Below are 19,987 nucleotides of genomic sequence, written 5' to 3'. Positions count from 1 at the left end.
CAGAATCTTTTTTTATTAAATCTTTGCAAAACATTTTTTATTAAAATAAGGTTGCATTTAATTTCCACTTAAGTGTAATTAAGAACAATGTATTTTTATTAAAATCATAAAAACGTGCCTTTTATTGAATTCATTAAATATTGTAAGCACAAAATCTCTATTCAAAACATGAGATATTATGAATTACAGAACAAGAAGAATCTACCTTGATGTATTATATAAAAGTTTTAGTTTGAAATTTGAGTTTAACAAGATACACCTGAAGATTGGAGGTTACATCAACCGAAACGTGAAGATAATACCCAACATGAGAACAAATGACATTTGTTTTAGATATTTAAGCAGAACATTGATCAAATCTTTGAAATTTATCCTTGCATGTCATAAGTTACAGTAGATAAAATTCTTGGTGAATTTCTTAATTTGTGAATTTTAATTTTTTTTTTTTTTTTGTTTTTTTTGTGGAATGTTTCTACATTTCAAAGAGGTTGACTTTGTATATTTTGTTTTCATAATTCATTATGTCGTCATCATCATTGCATATTCTTCATTAACTTGGCTCACTTTATTAGCTGCCATTCCAAGATTTTCTTTCTCAACATATTTAATGTGTCTTGAGCTTTGAGGTTGTGCTACATGAGTTTAATATTTCTATTTACCTTTATAAGTATTCATAACTGAATTGAGCCACATTGTGTTTTTGGTTTACCAGTAGGACTTTTAGCAGGTTTGATGTAATTTTCTTAGTGCATGTTGTTAGGCTGACATTTCTCATGCAATCGAAGACTGAACCTGGCTAATAGACATGTTTGTTAACTCTCTAGTTTGCATATACTTTTATTTCTTTTTGTTCTTAGTTCAATACTGAAGCATTATGTTGTTTTGACTCGTTTAATATACTTTGCTGGATATTTTTCCTTTGATGGAAAGTGACTTCTGTGCTGGCATGAAAAGTCAATCAGGCAATCTTTTTAAAATTAGTGTATGTTCTTCATCAAAAATGATGAGTGAAGGGAGTGCTTCTTTGCCAATGTTTACACTAATATTCACATAAAATAATATTTAAATTGACGACGTTAAAGAAATAAAGATGAAAATGTCTGTAGAAATGTGAAAAGTTAAATAAAAAATAAAATAATGCATGAATCTATATAGAAAGCAAAAAGATGTCTCATTATGGAAAATGCAGTAGAATTAATGAAAGCAAGGATTGTCTGATTTGCAATCTCAATTTCCCTAAATACTTGAAGTTGATTTCGCTTGCAGTTTCTTTACTTATTAATACTTGTGACAATGTGTTTATACAAATATACATAACTCATTATAGAGTGGAGAATTTTAAAGTCATTTCCTTTTCTAAGTTTAAAAAAAAAATTTTTGTTTAACTTTTGTGAAGTCAATTTTAAAATTACACATTTTTTCCACACTTACATGTTTACATGAGCTCAGCAAATACGTGACATTTGAAGTTTTCTTTTACACTATTATTATTTTACCAATTATCATAACTGTGAAATGAACTTCAGAAAGGACTAAATTTTTTAATTTCGTTTGCAGGTCTTTCCACCTCCTACTCTGACAATTGCACAAACATGAAACATTAGTGTCTGTAGATTTAATAATAGTGGACATATATTTTTTAAAAATATCATAGTTATAAAAAGATCTTTTAAGAAATTAAAGTTGAGCTCTTTTTAGGAAATTAAAAAGTGACCAACTTTAGTGCAGATGCGACATTCTGATTTTCAGTTGTTGAATACTCTTTTACTATTTATGCCTGCCAATTTGGCATTTATTGGCACTTAATTTCTTATGTTAATTGCTGGTAGCCTTGAAGTAAGATGCTAGCCTATGAAGTCAAGGGTGATTTTCTGACTGGGTTCGAATTTCCCAAACAGCAGTAATTATCATTCGTTTCACTGATAATTGCATAAGCATGAAACACTGATATCTGTAAGTATAAAAAATAATTAATATTGATTGGAAAAATATTCCTTTTTATATATATTTATAAATATTGTTTTTATATTTATAAATATTGTTTTTATATTTATAAAGTTATGTTTATATGTACAGGATTCACTTCTAAACTAATTGATCTTTATGAATTTTGAAATACAGCTGCTAGGTATGTAGGTGGGTAATTTGGGTTATATTTAGTTTAAATTAGTTTTGTGCAAAGAGGTGGTGAAAACTTTTTTGAAAATTTTGAAGACACCAATTTTTGTAAAGTTTTAATAATGGATATAATACATGAATAAATATCCCCCAAATTTTAGTTTTTAATTGAGTATTTAGGTCATAGAGAGCATAATGAGTCATAAAACTCTCATTATTGAGTCACTAATTTTCAGTTTCATTTTAAGATCCCTTAAGTTTAGACATTTTCTATAATCAAAATCTAATGAATTTTGATCATAATTGGAATAAGGATTTTATGTTTAGTATTATTATTTATTATATCTTGATTTTAATCTTTGTCGGGGACATAAAAGTGGTGCAAACTGTTCTGTTGGGGAGAGGAGGTAATTTTCACCTATCCTAATTTTCATCTTCAGAACATTGAATTTTTCTTTAAATTTGAATTCCTCATTGTATTTAAAAAATTTTCTGATATCTTTCTCTTCTATTTTCATGTTATTTTTTTTATATTCTCTTATTTTATGAGTTCATAATTGTTTTTCTTTTTTGCTGTTTCGTTTTTTACATTTATTAAATGTAGTTTTGTCCTTTTTGTTGTTTTTTTTTGTTGCATGAATTTATCATAAGATTTTTTATGTTAATTACAATGCATTAATTCTGTTATTTTTTGATTCAGTTGATTGTCATTAAAGTCAATTGTTCTAACTTTACTGCAGTTATTGGTTTCCTTCAATCTACTGCAAGTTTTTTTATGGCCCCTGAGTTAACATGGACATGAGTCAATTAAATTTTTTATACTCCTGTCTTCCAAGGTTCAACTTTAACAGCTTGAGTTTCCTAGTAAATATAACAATTAGTAAATATAACAATTCCCTCATTACAGGAAAAGAGGATGAAGTCTTTTGTTTCAAATATGTCAGATAGGTAGAGAGTGTCATTTTTTCCATCAACAAGTTTTCGTTCAAGTTCTGTTCCTGTCCAAAAGTGCAACAAAATGATTTGTTTTATTTATTAAATTCATCCAGTATTTCTTTTTATGGTTAATATATTGTTGAATATTGCCCCCCCCCCCACACACACACACAAGAGTTGGAAGTTTTCAGTGATTCTTATCTCTTTTGTCAACCAAATGTGAAGAAAATAGACCAGAGACTTATTTAGAAGTGTGTGTACAAGTTACATTGCATTTGTTTAGAAATTGTTTTCAATTCTTCTTTGCATGGATTACTTTCATCCATGTAAATTTGACAATACATTTTATAATGCATTCCATGAACATTTGTGGTGTAAATTATTGTAGGAAATAAATAAAACAAAAATATTTAATTACAAATCACTCTCGCTATTATGTTTACTAAATCTGTTTTTTTTTTTGGGGGGGGGGGGGGCTTTTTAGAAGTATGGTTAATATATTATTAAATATATAATCTTTTTTTCTTTTCCTGTGAGGAATTTGGAAATCTTTGGTGGTTCCTATCACCTTTGTCAATAAAATGCGAGATGCAAAAATGTAGTAGAAATGTGATCATTAAATAACGTATACAACATGTGCAGAAGTTGCATTTGTTGAACAATTGATTTCAACTACATTTTTTTTTTTTTTTGAACAATATTTTGTTGAACAATTGATTTCAACTGCTTTTTTTTTTAACAATTTTTTTGTTGAACAATTGATTTCAACTGCTTTTCTTTTTTTTCTTTTTTTGAACAATTTTTTGTTGAACAATTGATTTCAACTGCTTTTTTTTTTTAACAATTTTTTTGTTGAACAATTGATTTCAACTGCTTTTCTTTTTTTTCTTTTTTTGAACAATTTTTTGTTGAACAATTGATTTCAACTGCTTTTTTTTTTTTAACAATTTTTTGTTGAACAATTGATTTCAACTACATTTTTTTTTTTTTTTTGAACAATTTTTTTGTTGAACAATTGATTTCAACTGCTTTTTTTTTTTAACAATTTTTTTGTTGAACAATTGATTTCAACTGCTTTTCTTTTTTTTCTTTTTTTGAACAATTTTTTGTTGAACAATTGATTTCAACTGCTTTTTTTTTTTAACAATTTTTTTGTTGAACAATTGATTTCAACTGCTTTTTTTTTTTTTCTTTTTTTGAACAATATTTTGTTGAACAATTGATTTCAACTGCTTTTTTTTTTTAACAATTATTTTGTTGAACAATTGATTTCAACTGCTTTTTTTTTTTAACAATTTTTTTGTTGAACAATTGATTTCAACTGCTTTTTTTTTTTTTTTCTTTTTTTGAACAATATTTTGTTGAACAATTGATTTCAACTGCTTTTTTTTTTAACAATTTTTTTGTTGAACAATTGATTTCAACTGCTTTTTTTTTTAACAATTTTTTTGTTGAACAATTGATTTCAACTACATTTTTTTTTTTTTTTGAACAATTTTTTTGTTGAACAATTGATTTCAACTGCTTTTTTTTTTTAACAATTTTTTTGTTGAACAATTGATTTCAACTGCTTTTTTTTTTAACAATTTTTTTGTTGAACAATTGATTTCAACTGCTTTTTTTTTTAACAATTTTTTTGTTGAACAATTGATTTCAACTGCTTTTCTTTTTTTTCTTTTTTTGAACAATTTTTTGTTGAACAATTGATTTCAACTGCTTTTTTTTTTTAACAATTTTTTGTTGAACAATTGATTTCAACTACATTTTTTTTTTTTTTTTGAACAATTTTTTGTTAAACAATTGATTTGAACTGCTTTTTTTTTTTTTTTTTTTTTAACAATTTTTTTGTTGAACAATTGATTTCAACTGCTTTTTCATATTCAAAAAAAATTAAAATATTCTGATTTTAAATATCTAAAATATGCTTTGGAAATCAATACTTAACATGTTATTTTACATATATGTATGTTTCCAAAATCTTATTTTTTTAATAAAATTATTAATTAAAGATTAAGACAGTAAATGGTTTTCTTCATAAGTATATTTTAAAATTGATCAATTTTCAAACACTGATAACATTATATTGACATCTGGCCTTCGGGTCAAGATCAAAGTGTAGTATCTGTTCTTCAGATCTACACGTCAATTTCTTGTTCTCTGTCAGTGGAGGAGAAATCCCTCACGACTGAGACAATTTTTTATTTTTGTTCCTTTTCTCCACATTAAAAAACGACCCTGGTGTCTAACTCTGTCCCGTGGGGAGGCATAGTAAATAGGAACATTATATTGACATACCATACTTCAAAGAACATTGTTTGAAAATTTAGACATTTTGAAATATACTGATAAAGAAAATATTTTACATTTTGTATCTTAAATGTAATTTTACTGATAAAAATGTTTAGAAACTTGTATATATGGAAAATAACATGGTGGAATATTAATTCCAAGAGCACATTTAAATATTTGAAATCATAATGTTTTGAATTTTTGAAATATACACTATTAGTATATGAAGCTCTGATTGATATAAATTATTGACTATTGACTTTAATTTTAACTATATTTCAAAGATTTTGTTTTATTATTTTTTTTAAGAATGTGTAAGAATTGGCTGAAATTAATTCCTACACATAACTCTTGAATTGTTTTAATTCAGTAATTTAATTTTTTTCTAAAGATATATATATATATATATCATCATTGATTTAAGATTTGTTTTACATGTGTCAGTCAAATACTTACAATTATATTTATCTTATATATGTATCATATATAAAATATGAACATAAAATAATAGAAAATGCAAAATTTAATTTTAATTTTCTATTTTTATGCATTTGGTGCCAACATTTATAGTGAAACAAAAGATTTATCCTTAAAATGTTTTGAGTGCCCTTTTGACCTGATCTTTAGTGAAAAGCCCCTGTCAGAATCAAAGCCAAGAAAATGTCTCTTCAGTCTGTAGTATATTCCCCAAAATGTTTTCCTTGTATAAATATAAGGGAATAGTAAACATTTGGTCACATGATGTTTCTTTCCTCTCTACTAAATTTGAGGAAAGAATTTTCTTGTACTTCTTTCCTTGTTCTCTCATATACTTTGTGTTTACAGATCACCCTCTTCCATAGCAATTAATATTATTAAAATATCTAAAAAGAAAAAATCATTTTTGAATATATTCTGCTTCTCTTTTAAATCCTAACTTTCCAACTTAATAAAATTGTATAGTTTTACCAAACATTCTTTTAGATATTTCATAGCTTTTTTATTGTGAATTATAATTGAATAACTATTCATATGCTTATTTCAATATTAATTTGGACATTTTGAATAATTTTAATCAAAATTTTAAAAAAGATAAACTCATGTATTTTTTCCAAAAGAATTTTTAGTAACAAGAACTAAAGACAACTTAATAAAATATTGCAGATGGAAACGCAATATTGGAAAGAGTGACAGTCTATCAATAGATGAGATGACTAAATTACATTTTATGGTTGACAGAACAAATTTGAAGAAATAGTCAAATATACAGTCGCTTATAAGAAACAGTCTTTTGCTGACCGTGAAAAGAAGAAACATTTCTATGAGGAGCAGTTCATTAGGCAAGGGGTGATATTTGAATTTGTAACTAACAATGAGATGAATGGGTTTGTGCAGTGGAAGACTATGTGAAATAAATCTTGGCCTTAACTTAAGTATCAATTAGGTAGCAAATGGCACCAATATTTCAACATTTATTTTTATAAAAGGTATGAAAGAGTATATATACTTGAACTTGGGATTAACTGAAATAAAATTTCTGTATTAGGATTCTTATCCAATAAAGAGTTGATATTTTTACAAAACAAACATTCGTTCACAATGTTTCTCTTGATTAGTTCTTTATGGTTATCTTACAAGTTAGGCGTTTTCAGTTTTTGGTAAAAAGAGTAAGAAGGAAATAGTATCAGACAGGATAAATTCCTGGGTGTTTGTGTTTTTGCATGTTTATCCTCCTGCTATTTCTATAAACAAGGTAGACTCATGATACTTAGTTTGAATTTTTGATGTCTTCTAATGCTTTTACCAAGTGAATTTGTTAGGCTATGTCTTTTGACTTATAACCCCCTTTTAGAACCAACTGTGTTTCCCTAATACACTTAAAATTTCCAACATCAGTTTAGTCTGGTAGTAGGCTTTCCAATATTTGACATGAGTTATTAGCAAGGCCATCCTTATAGCAGGCCGAAAGATCTAACATATGGTATGTTCTTCAGTATCTTTTTAATTGCTAATATTCCTCTGAGAAAAAAATTATTCCGAAAGGAAATTCGTTTCGGCTAAGATTCTCTATTATATCATGAATTACTTTGGAATTCTAAGTTTGTGAATATATTGTAAAAAGTCAAAAATAGAATTTTATTGATTTTTTTTTTTTTTTTTTTTTTTTTTTTTTTTTTTTCAACTATTAATTGAATATAAATTAAAACTGTAGTTCATACTGTTTTAATTTCTGAAGCCAAATTTGCTAGTTAATTTCATGTTTTGTAAAAGTTTCACATATCTTTTTTAAGGTTTTCATTTCATACTGACAGTTGTTTATTCAAAAACTGGCACCCCGCCCCACTTTTTTTCAGTTATAAAAATGTTGAAAAACTTGATAATTTGTAGTACAGAAACGTTGTTTTGTCTGACTTGTTTAAAATATGAAAAAAAAAAAAAAAACTGTTCCTGTGTTTGATATCAATTGGTGTGGATTTTTTTCAACTCTTGATCTTTTGACACAAGTATAAATTCTTAAAAATAAATAAATCAAATTGCATTGAAATAAAAATTATTCTTTGAAATATGCATTTGCTTCTGTTTATTCAAAGTTACCTATCTCTTGGTAGAAATTTGTTAATTGTAAAATTTTATCAATTAACTCATTTTTATTTAAAATCATGAAATTAATTTCACAGGAATTTTTCATGTTTTTAACAACTTTTATCCAAGCAAGTTCATATTGCCTCCAGTTGCATGATCACCTGGCCTGATATAGTTATCGCCTTGGCTCACATTGAATTGACAAAATATCTTTTTCTGTTTTCTCAAAGTAACAAAAGTTGATTTAAATTACAATTGTTTTTTTATTTTATTTTAAAACCAATAAAGTTACAACTGAATCAAAGGGGATCATTTTCAAAAAGCTTATCTTAATTGATGATGAAATATTCACAAAGTTTGTGCATCATGATAAGGGCCAGAAGCTACAATTCTAAGAAGCCAATGCCTTTCCTAGAAAAGTCTTGACTGTAATGCAAAATCGTTCAGTTCATCACTTGGGATCTGAAGTTCACAGATTGTGTTGTGATGCATGGTTAATCAGTACCAAAATTAGACAGCAATCTATAAAAGGTATCCATACAATATTTTGTTAGTTACACTATCTTGCCACAATATACTGGATATGACACAGCATTCTGGTGTTTGATCTGTCAAGTTTCATCGACTAAGCAACATTTAGTGTTCAGAAGTCTGATCCATAGAGTAAGAAGGAGTTCACGAGTGCATTAGAAACTGGGTTTTGTCTCAGATTTTTTTCAAATTGATTGCATCCACCATTGTCTTCATAATCTCATAACTGGAGTCAATCAATCTGAAAAACCTGATTAAGATGTAATTCATAGAATTTAAAATAAAGAAAATTTGAGTTAAAACAACAAAAATGTTTCTTTCCATGCAATTGATATAAATTATAATTATTGTTTTTTTTTTTACCTAAAAACCTCTGATGATAAAAATATTACAAATACTCTTTCAGATTTTCCTATGTTTTGTTTGTTTCATTAGAATTAATTGTCTAAAAAATATTTTTTGTATTTTTTGCCTTTATGAAATTAGGATAAAATCTTGTACAATTTCAGAATTTTACAGATGAAGGTTGATAATTTACATTATTTTGATTTTTCTAACTATTGTTATCGTCTTGGATGTAATTTTCACAATGTTTTGGCTGATGTAACCTCTGGCCATTCTTCATATGCATCTTGTCGAACTTGTGGCGCAACCAATAAAGTGCTAAGTAATAATCCATTCCAAGTGATGGTTTTCTGAGGGTTGAAGGTTCAATCCTCAGTAAAAGTGATACTAATAATATAATAAAAAAAGTATTGTGACTTTACCCAATCATGAGAACAGTCTTCTTTGTATTCAATATAAATTCCATACATATTCCACAGTTCGATACATCTAAAGAAGGTTGTAGGAGACTTTGGCGAAAATATTTGGTGCAAATAAAATCCAAGATGATTCTAACAAATGATGAGGGATAACTCCTTATCCTGAAAAAATTTCAGTTTCTTTTGTGTTGAGAAAATTCTATATGTTTTGTTTTCTCTTTTCCTTTCTGTATAACTATTTGATTTTCTGTATCTTTTTTAAATTTAAGACTAATAGTTTTTTTTTATATTTATGTATTTTTTATTTTGTAAATATTCAAATTTTAAGTATCTGGGAACATTGTTTATTTTTGTTATATCTCATGATTATATCTTGTTTTTAGAATCATCATAATGTCCATTTTATATATTTAGCAGAAACATTTGGAAAACGATCCCTTTTTAACCAAATTGTATTCTTAAAAAATTGCTGAAACATTTATAAAAGGATCATTATTATGGCTTTTATGTGAAATTGACTTTTGACGGTCTTGTTAAATTTTATTTAATTCTTTATTGCCATCCCAAACTTAGGATTAATATTTGAATTAATAAAGAATAGTTTTCTTTCTAAAAATAATTTTAAAAAGATACCCTTCATTAACCAAAATATTAGCCCAAGTTTGGATTGACAATTTTTTTTATCCTTCTCCTATAGAAGCATTTCAGTCAATATTGTTACTTCTTCCTGAGTGGTACATTGTTCCACATTAACATTTTTTATAAAAAAAAAATGTTGATCAATAATTATTTTATAAATTTTTAGGACTGTTAAAAGTTAATTTCATCTTGTTTCAGATTGACTAATTTAAAAATTTTAAACAATGAATAATTGTTTTCTGACATTTGTCTTTGAAAAATATTTTTTTGTTTAAAAAAAAAAAAAAAATTAAATTTTTTTTTCTTTCTTTTCTTTAAGAGTGTCTACTCTTTACCGGTGAGTGCTTCTCTCGCATTCTTGTTTCCAGCCAAGATGCGACTATTTTAAATATTTTCTTTAATAATTAACAGGAAATATTTGGATTACATAACATTTCTTTGCACCTTTAATTATTATCCTCACATTTGTAATATTTTTATTGCAACTCTCTAAATAAATGCACATACTATTGTACATTTTATTATGCTGATCGCAATGCTAGAATTTTAATATTTGATGCGTCTTTACTACTATAGAGCAAGTCTTATAATCTATACCCAAATAGCATTTAAGCTGAAGAATAAAACTTGAAGAGGTTGATGTAATTTGTTTGAAGCACTATGATATATGTATATATGTAGGTGATACAAGAATGTATCAGATATCAGCAGAACTAAAAGTAAAATGAGAAAAATGCAAAAGTGAAAATAAGTTTTGGTACTTTTGCATTTTGTACACCAGATTTCTGTGATGTTGTCTCGTACTTGCCCAGCAGCTGACGTAAATCGGCAGATTGCTGGAAAAAAAGTTGGATCACTCTACCACTTCAGAAGGTATCTCACTGCCCATGCAATCCTCTATCTGTATAAGAGCCAGTTATGCCCTAAAATGAAGTACTGTTGCCACATCTGGGCAGGAGCTGATTGGCATGCCCTATCCAGCCTTGATGGAGTTCAAAACCACCTTTGAAACCTTTTGATGCCCTTTTCTCTTCCCTGCAACCTCTTTCCCATAAGAGACGTTACGAGCCTATCTGCTCTATCATTATTTTCACGGTAAATGCTCAACTGAACTTCAATCTATCGCCCTCCCCTCGCCAAACTTTTACAAAAAAACACTCGACTATCTACAACTACTATATACAATTTCCCCCACTCTCTATCTGTACCTAAATCTAAACACAGATTCCATGAACAAAGCTTCTTTCCCAGAACTGCCTACCTGTAGAACACTGTTTCAGCTGGCTTGCTGCCTGGTTGAATTTTTTTTTTTTTTTTTTTTTTACATAGGCGTCACCACTTATCAAGGCCGATAGGCCTTGATAAGTTAAGGGTTAAAGAGTGTAGAGTAGTCAAAAGGACAATATAGTAATCGATAGTAATGGAAGTTCGGTAAATTTGTTAATTTAAGTGGAATGGCTCATCAGAAACATGTTCATGTTGGACTTGAAGACAACCATATTATAGACAGCTGGAAAGCAGGAAAACGGAAGACAATTCCACAGGCATGCAGTTCTAAGAAAGAAGCTTTGAATACAACATAGTAACCTTTAAATCCAGTGTAAACAAGTTCTTGTTGAACAGTCCCCATAAATAATCAAATTCTACCCAATTTACACCATTAACGATTACTATACTACCACCTTCCATTCATTAAACTTTATCTTTGAGTGGCCTTGATAAGTGGCAATTCCCAAGTAAAAAAAAATAAATAAAAAAGTAACAATCAAACAAAAAATCACATTTCTCGAACGCTATAAAAAAACCTGGAGACACAAAGAATATAACAACCAACTCTGTTCTTAAAATGTGAAAGTAATTATAATTATTAAGAGGAAAACAAAAAAAAAATGTGTTTTGGTTTCGATTCTAACTGATGGCACCTAATTCATATTTTTTTTTTTTACTTTTGGAATCACTGCTATATATTAGGTACAATATAATAATTAATAGAATATCGGTTCTATGATAATCAATACAAAATCTTCATGAATTAAAATATATTTAAGCATATTTTATGATTTGACAATGCTTGGGAACCTGCTAGTTATCTATGTTTGTTCCTGACTAGCTAAGGTTATTGCTGACCATGTTATTAGCAATATAAGTACTTTGATCAAATTCATTTTGAAAATTAGTTTAGCTCAGACAATGATATGAAAGCTCTTTACCCAATCACTGTAAAATCAGATAGAGCAAGGGAAATAACTCTTAAATTATTAAAGAATATCAGTTGTTTCCATGACAACTAAAATTTTATTTCTTTTTCTGTATAAATTAATAAAAATAGCTAAACTAATAAGAATTATGAACTAAAATGATTTCACTGCATCCCAAGCAATTAATGATGATAATACTATTTGTAAATGCAATCATACTTTTAAATTTGATCCATAGTTATTAGATATTAATTAAGCAAGATTCTTTTAATTTCAATTTCTTAAGCCTGCTTAAGCTTGAAATACTAGGTTGGTGCAGAAATAATGTCTGTTTTTGATGTTATATATATATATACACATATAATATAAAGCTGAACGTCTGTGTGTGTGTCTGGTCACGAATAGGCTCCTATATGGTTGACTATTATAGAAAACTGATCACATATAATGATAGAAGATGTATTGAGAACCAATAATGGGTATGTTTGCTCTGGCATAACAATGATTCATTAAAATTGTGGGGTCTGCACACGCGCATGGTCCACAAAGTATGGAAATAAAAAATTTAAAAATTAAAACAAAACGTTTACAAGTGTTTTTGATGTATTTTATAAGTATGTTTGAACTTAAATAGGGATGGTATGATAAAATTGTGGGGTCTGCGTTCGCGCCTGGCTTCTATAGAATGGAAATAGGCACAAACTTTAATAAAGACTTTTCATATCTATCTGTGTAAGTATACTTTGATAATTATGTTTCAGTTTGAAGAAATATGGTATAATAAAATTATGGGGTGTTCGTTCGCACCTTCCCTCCATAGAATGGAAATATGTCACAAAGTTTAACAAGGTCTTTTAATATAGATCCCTAGAATATTGTGATAAGTGTTTCAGTGTGAACAGGTATGGTATAATAAATTATGGGGTTTATCTAATTTATTTTTACTTCCATCATATTTTGCTTTGGTTTTGATACCCCCAAATTCGAAGCTATCTCTTTATAACCCTTCCTTTCCATAACCTATCATACTTTCATAAATCAGAGTCCATTTTCTGTAGGCTGTTTTTGTAACCCGGTCGATGACTGGTACTTTTGCTAGTATATATATATATATATATATATATAAAACATTTTTTTTTTTTTTGTAGCAGAATTTTGCTTGCTTATGAAAGGAATAACTTTGGGCCATGCCCAAATCTGGAAAATCTTATTTGAAGGCTAATTTGAAAATACATGTTCCACTGTTTTGTTTTGGCAAGATGCAATCATTGACTAACATCAGATACAGTTGCATTGCTAATAACCATTCCTTTCTTTCTTGGCATTAGTGAATCAATTTTCTTACAGATAAGATTTTAAAATGAAGAGATGCTAAGATATTTAAAAAATTAGGAAACAAAGGATTATTAAATTTCATTAAATGTAATTATATTGTTAGCTGAAAAATGTGAATTGATAAAACCATAGATTTAAATAAAAAAAAATTATCAAATTTACTTGTTGACTATTTTTCTGTGATATAATTTACTTTATTTTAGTTATCATCTTCATTTTGATAGTTGTCATGGTAACATTTTTGGCCAATCAAAAATGTGTTCACTTGTTTGAGCTGTCCTCAAAAATAATCAAATTCTACTCAATTTACACTGTTAATGATTACTGCACTACCACTTTACATTCATTAACTCTTATCCTTGAGTGGCCTTCAGGTCTTGATAAGTGGTGACTCTCAATTAAAAAAAAGGAAAAGAATTATTTAAAAAAATGTATCGATGATGACTACAGATTTATTTTCAAAGTTATTCATCTGATCTATTAAAGCCATGGTAAAGTAGATGGTATTATTTTAGAACTTTCTTTCTCCCTGATGTGTTTCCATACCAGTGGTAAAGTAGATGGTATTATTTTAGAACTTTCTTTCTCCCTGATGTGTTTCCATACCAGTGGTAAAGTAGATGGTATTATTTTAGAACTTTCTTTCTCCCTGATGTGTTTCCATACCAGTGGTAAAGTAGATGATATTATTTTAGAACTTTCTTTCTCCCTGATGTGTTTCCATGCCAGTGGTAAAGTAGATGGTATATTTATGAACTTTCTTTCTCCCTGATGTGTTTCCATACCAGTGGTAAAGTAAATGGTATTATTTTAGAACTTTCTTTCTCCCTGATGTGTTTCCATACCAGTGGTTGAATCTAATCTACCCTACTATTTTATCCAACACTAGTATCACAAAAGTTATGATGAATATGATGCACATGCTTCATTAGAACTTTAACGCAATGTGCTGATTTCACAATTCATTTCTATATTTTTTAAATCTGTAAATATAAATTTTTAAAAAGTTATTTTTGTTTTATATTAGCTCAAATTTATTTTGATTGATAAATATGAACAAAAAATCAAAGAATATTTCATCAAATTGCAAGAATAAGTTTTAGAAACATAATTTATAGAAGCTTATTCTTTAAATTTCATCTGATTGGATTTTTTTTTTTTGAGTAATGAAAAATTCTAAAACTGTATTTTACTACAGTTTGTTGCTACATTTATAATTTTGAAAATGCTTTAATAAATACGACAAATGTGAGGATCTTAGTTCAAATAAAGCAGTCTTTTTTGTTGTCTTATTCACATTGTGTTCTCTGTGGGCATGTTCTTTTATTTATTTTATTTTTTGTATTTTAATGAAAGCATGTAATATCTTGTTTTGTTTATCATCTTTTTCTCATTTCATCAAGAAAATGAACAAATTAAAAATATTGACATAGAAACATGGTGAAAGAGTTCATTGGGTCTGATATTTTTCTAAGACTTGGCCATTTAAATCCGAATATCTGAATTAATACACTTTTTAAATATGTTTCTGTGTTAATATCTTTAATTAGTTTATTTTCTTGCTTATCATCTCATTCCATACACTAACCATTTAAATTTTGAAGGAAATTATTTTGCTCCAAACAGAATCTTTCATTTCATCATTTAAAATTGCTATATAACTTTTTTCTTATGATATTTCTTTCTATTAACACCTTTTTTGTGCATTTTATTTATTAACAAAATACTTTTCTGACAAACAGAAAAATTTGAAATAAAAATAAATTTTTTTCAAAAATATTAAAGAAAAACAAAGTTTTTATGACCCATAATACACACACATGCAGGCATATATATATATATAAGGGTTGTATAAAATAATGGAAACATCTTAGAATTTTATGTAAATTTATTTTAATGTGGTGTAAGATCCCTCCCCCCTTTTTTGCATCAATAACTAATTGAATGCAACATGGAATGTATTCATATAATTCTTGAATGGTTTCTAGAGGAATTTTGTACCATTCTTCAGCTGTAGCCATCTTTAATTTTTTCAATTATGAAGTGGGAGGATATCGATTTCTCACTTTTTTTTTTTTTTTTTAATACACCACAAATATTCAATCTAGGGATTGTGGTGGTCAGATTAGATGTTCTATTTCACTTGAATGTCACAACTTTTGCCATGTGAATGGGCGTATTATCATCCTGAAAGATAGCATTTCTACCTGGAAACAATTTTCTGACCATAGGCTGAACCCAAACATTTTCAAATCTTGGCTATTGATTTTTTCCCCCCAAGCAGGGAAACCATAGGACCAGTGAATTTTCCAAATTAACCCCCCCCCTCCCATCATTACTGATTTACTTCTATGTTTAACAGTTGGAAGAAGGCTTCTTTTGTATGTCACCAAGCATACACATAGCCAGAGGTTGGAAATAAAGGATGGGTCATTGAAGAAAATGTCTTTCTTCCACTGCTCTGGAGGACCTTTTTCTTTTTTTTTTTTAAATGTTTCATCAGTATTCTAAGCATTTTTCAACATTTTGTCTTCGAATGGCCTCCGGGCTTTGATAAGTGATGACTCCTTTGTTAAAAAAAAAAAAAAAAAAAGCAGTCACTTTCTGATTCCAGCCTTGTAAAACTCTTATTGAACCACATTTGTTGAAACAGGATTATTCAGATAATTGTTAAGCTCTGATGTAATTTGAATAGCATGGTTTTGTGCCCCTTTTTTTTTTTACAATCCTTATAACTGTTCTACAATCTCTTTCAGACAACTTTGGCTTTCTTCCAGAATTTTGTTTTCTTTTTTATAGACTGTCATCATCTTCGAGACAGTTTTTCTCGATATGACCACACTATTACTGCCACCAACAAGCTACGCTCTTTGAAATCTGTTAGATCTGTTTAAGTTTTTTAGTAAGATATACTATCTGAAATAAAAAAAAAAAAAATTTTAATCCATTAGTTTAGGACAACAATAATCATAAATATGAAACCAACGTTCTGGTAATTTTTTTCAATTTTTAAAACACTTTAAAATTGGTGGCAAATTCGCAAGATGTTTCCAGTATCTTTTCCAATACTTATATATTGTTTAAGTTTGTTTTGTTTGCACAAAACAGAGGGTTGAGAGCTTGATAGCATTTATATAATTGGATTTCTAAATATGTAATAATGTAATTACATTCCAAGTTTATTTAAAAAAACAAACAATATTTTTATTGATACAATACTTATTTTTTGATAAATTAAAGTTAGATTTTCAAAATAAAATTAAACAAAAAAAATTGTCCTCCTTCATTTTACTTTTTTTCCAAACAAAACAATGGAAAACTTCAAGCTACATTTTTATTGGTAAATCACAGAAAAAGAATTAAACAATTTCAAGGAACATACAAGAAACACCACACAACATTAGCTTCTTTCATAAAGCCATTTTCCTATTTCAATTAGTTTTGTCAGTAAGAAGATATACAAAAAACAAATAACTATTTCAACTCACTTCTTCAATAATTCTTTTCTGTTATTTTGAAGCTGAATTTTGGCAAAAAATATCTGTTAATTCATCTTCTGAAAGAAGTTCAATTTCATTCAATCTCAAATAAGATCTGCTTAATTTATTTACATTTGGTAATTTTGTTTCAACTGAATATTTTTATTTATATTAATCATTTTGAATATTGTTATTTGCTTGTAAATGTTTCTGAAAATATTCAAAATACATCTTATGTATAATATGCTTTGCTTTACATATCTATTCATCTAATATCATTTTTACATATTTACAAGCATCACTCTCTTACTCCATTAACTCAATTTTATTACCTTTTTTTATTACTTTATCTTGCTCTCAATTGAAAAAACAAAAAAAACCCAACTCAAATTGAATCTTTATAATACTAATTTATATTTGACCCTTGAGCAGTATTGGTATAGTACCAAGCTATGTTAATTTTCATCTTTACCTAGCTTCTAATAAAAACAAATATTTAAAATTTCATGAAAAAAAAGTTAAGAGAGTAAGTAACTAGCGAATGTGTTTATGTATTGTTTTTGTGAAAATATGAGAAATTGTTTTTAAGCAAAAATAATTTGCTTTCAACAAAAACTGTTTATGTCCACTATTTTCCCCCCAGGTTATGAAAAAGAAAATATTAATTTAGTTTGAAAAAAATATGTTTATTATGTTTCTTTTGCTTTATAAAACATGTATTCTATTGAAAAAAGTTTTTTAAATTTACATGAGATTTGAACTCTGCTGAATGTTTTTTTTTTTTTTGTCAACCAAACGTTTTTATTTACATACAAACTCCCCAAACACCATAACTTTTTAATAATATATAGATTAAATAGAAACAAAACAAAAACAAATTGTAGACATATTGTAACCAGAACATAAATCAGTTATGAGATTGTATGCTTGCATCTGAAAATGTAAGGATAGGCCAAAGTTATTTCTCAACCGTTTCCATATTCTATGAAGTATTCCCAACGTTATACCATAGAAACATTGATAACTGTAAAACTATCTGATCAGGCTGAAACTTTGCATTTGGTCACTGTAATCAAAGAGCATCATATTCATACATCAAAGTTGGAAACTTTAGAAGTTGAAAATCTGCCAAAATTATGATCCTGTTTTTCTGAGTCAATGTATTATCATGATAGAACTTATTTGAAATGAAAAGAAAATATAAATATTTATTATATTGAGCAGCAGTTTTTAAAAATTATTTTATTTCCTATTGCATTTATCATTTGTCATGTTTTCTTTTTGAATGATATTCAAGCACACATAGTGAAAATTAATATAGTAAAAGTCAACATTGCAAGTATGACCCATCTCCCCCAAAGTTACAAATTTAGTGTATTGATATTTTAGAAAGAAAAAAAAACTAATTCCTTGTACTTTGTTAGTTATGTTGTGTCATCAATTCACGATATTTGCAAGTGTGGAGATATCAATGTAATTACTGAAATGTAAAAAGAAGAAAATGTAGGTTTCTGCCATTATGAGCTTTGGCAAAAAAGTAGTAAATGAAAGTAAAAGCATCTGTAAGTAATTCAGCTATTTTCATAGTTTGTTAATAATTGAAGAAAATGTTTTGTACAATATATTCTGAAGGAGAACGATGATAAATCAAAGTACTAGTAGTAGCAATAATACTAAAACTACAAACTCATGCCAATAACATTAGCCGGTGATGGCGTGTTTGATTATGTATGAATGACACAAGCTGATACATAATTGTTTAGCGTTCAATGTTAGTACTGAAATATAAAATGAAAACTTAGTTCTTGGCAAATAGTTTAGCCTTGTCGGATACTGACGAGATGACCTCTGGTCCATTGATAATGGTTGGGATAGAATGCACGCTTCTGTTCAGGATCCTATTTGCTATTTGCCAGAACTGGTGGGAACCAAGCCGCTGCTCAGCTACTTTGGATTTAACGGATTGAGCATATAGCTCTCTTGCATTTTTTTATTACTCTTTTACAATGGTTGCTGGTGGTCCTGCATCTCTTGATCTGTTGTGCTTTGGTTTGAAATAGCATCTGCACAAAAGGCTCTAATTCAGGCATTGGTCTGTCACGCTTATTGGTCTGCCACTTATTTTTCAAATAACAGATTGAATGGATGTATAAGGCGATTTTAAACCTAAGTTCTACAAAGTAGAAACATTGTCAGAAAATGCTGTTTTTCTAAGATGAAAATGCTCTAGCATATCTTTTGCTGTGTCCTATGGAAACTGTGACTTAGTGCTGCAATGAAAAAATCCTTGAAAATTAGATTTAAATTCTTGTTTTTTTGCCAGAATCAGGTTCCAACTGCTGTTCTCTGTAAACACCTAAATCTAAAGTCCTTGTTTTGTTAACGAAAAATCTGTGATACATACAGCTCATTCCCCAGAAGAAGAATAAATTTGCAACATAATCTTCCATACTGCTCTGCCTGAGTGATGTAAACGTGTCGGAAGGCAAGTGAGGACTTGAACAATAATCATCCCTTGGCTGAGCTCTCAAGTTCACGGCTGGTTAGCCTTCAATGATGGAATTGCATTTGGTTGTCCATATTGTAATGTCATGCAACCTTGCTCAGGATATGGGCTGTCATGTATTGTGATGTTGTGTAGACCAGTTCAACTGGATGAAGATGAATATTGTTGCAACAACAAATATTGCAGATATCTTGCCTACTTTTGTATATGGCAGCATGAAACCTTATTTTAACATTATTTTTTGGTTTTGTGCATTCTAGCATGAAAATAGTAAGCATTTTGTGTTGCTGTAGTTTCATATATTTACAGGCAAGATAGCAACACTTCTAATAAATAAAATGTAAAATTGTTTATTAAAATGCACTGAATTCTACGAGTTTATGGTTATTGGCATAATCACCCCCAAAATTAACTTATTTAAAAAATAATACAGAACTTAAAATTTTTTTTTTTTTTATTGTGGTTTGTATTTTTGTGCATGCATGTTTATTATTGTTGTAATATTGTGGTGCATGTATGTGCACACAGGTATGTCTTGTTTTAATTCTCTTTATATCAAAACCTGTTTGCATTAATATTAATAATGCTTGTATTGATGTTGTTACCTCGACAAGTTCACTGGTTCTTAGC

At 28.1% G+C, this 19,987-nt stretch overlaps 1 protein-coding gene across 4 annotated transcripts in view; it reads left to right on the top strand.

Annotated features, from left to right (window-relative positions):
- LOC145267167 (triacylglycerol hydrolase DDHD2-like) overlaps positions 1 to 19,987 on the top strand; it is a 118,761-nt gene that overhangs the window by 50,898 nt on the left and 47,876 nt on the right. For 2 of the 4 annotated variants that reach the window (XM_080123218.1, XM_080123216.1), the window contains one exon: positions 10,159 to 10,176. The exons of the other annotated variants lie outside the window; for them this stretch is intronic. In XM_080123218.1, the coding sequence (XP_079979344.1) occupies positions 10,159 to 10,176 (18 nt within the window). The remainder of the gene's footprint in view (positions 1 to 10,158; positions 10,177 to 19,987) is intronic. 4 annotated transcript variants of the gene reach the window in all.

The sequence above is a fragment of the Euprymna scolopes genome, chromosome 42, assembly GCF_053919585.1.
Source record: "Euprymna scolopes isolate OS-2025 chromosome 42, ASM5391958v1, whole genome shotgun sequence".
In the NCBI taxonomy this organism is placed as follows: domain Eukaryota; kingdom Metazoa; phylum Mollusca; class Cephalopoda; order Sepiida; family Sepiolidae; genus Euprymna; species Euprymna scolopes.
This window is presented reverse-complemented; position numbering and strand designations above follow the sequence as displayed.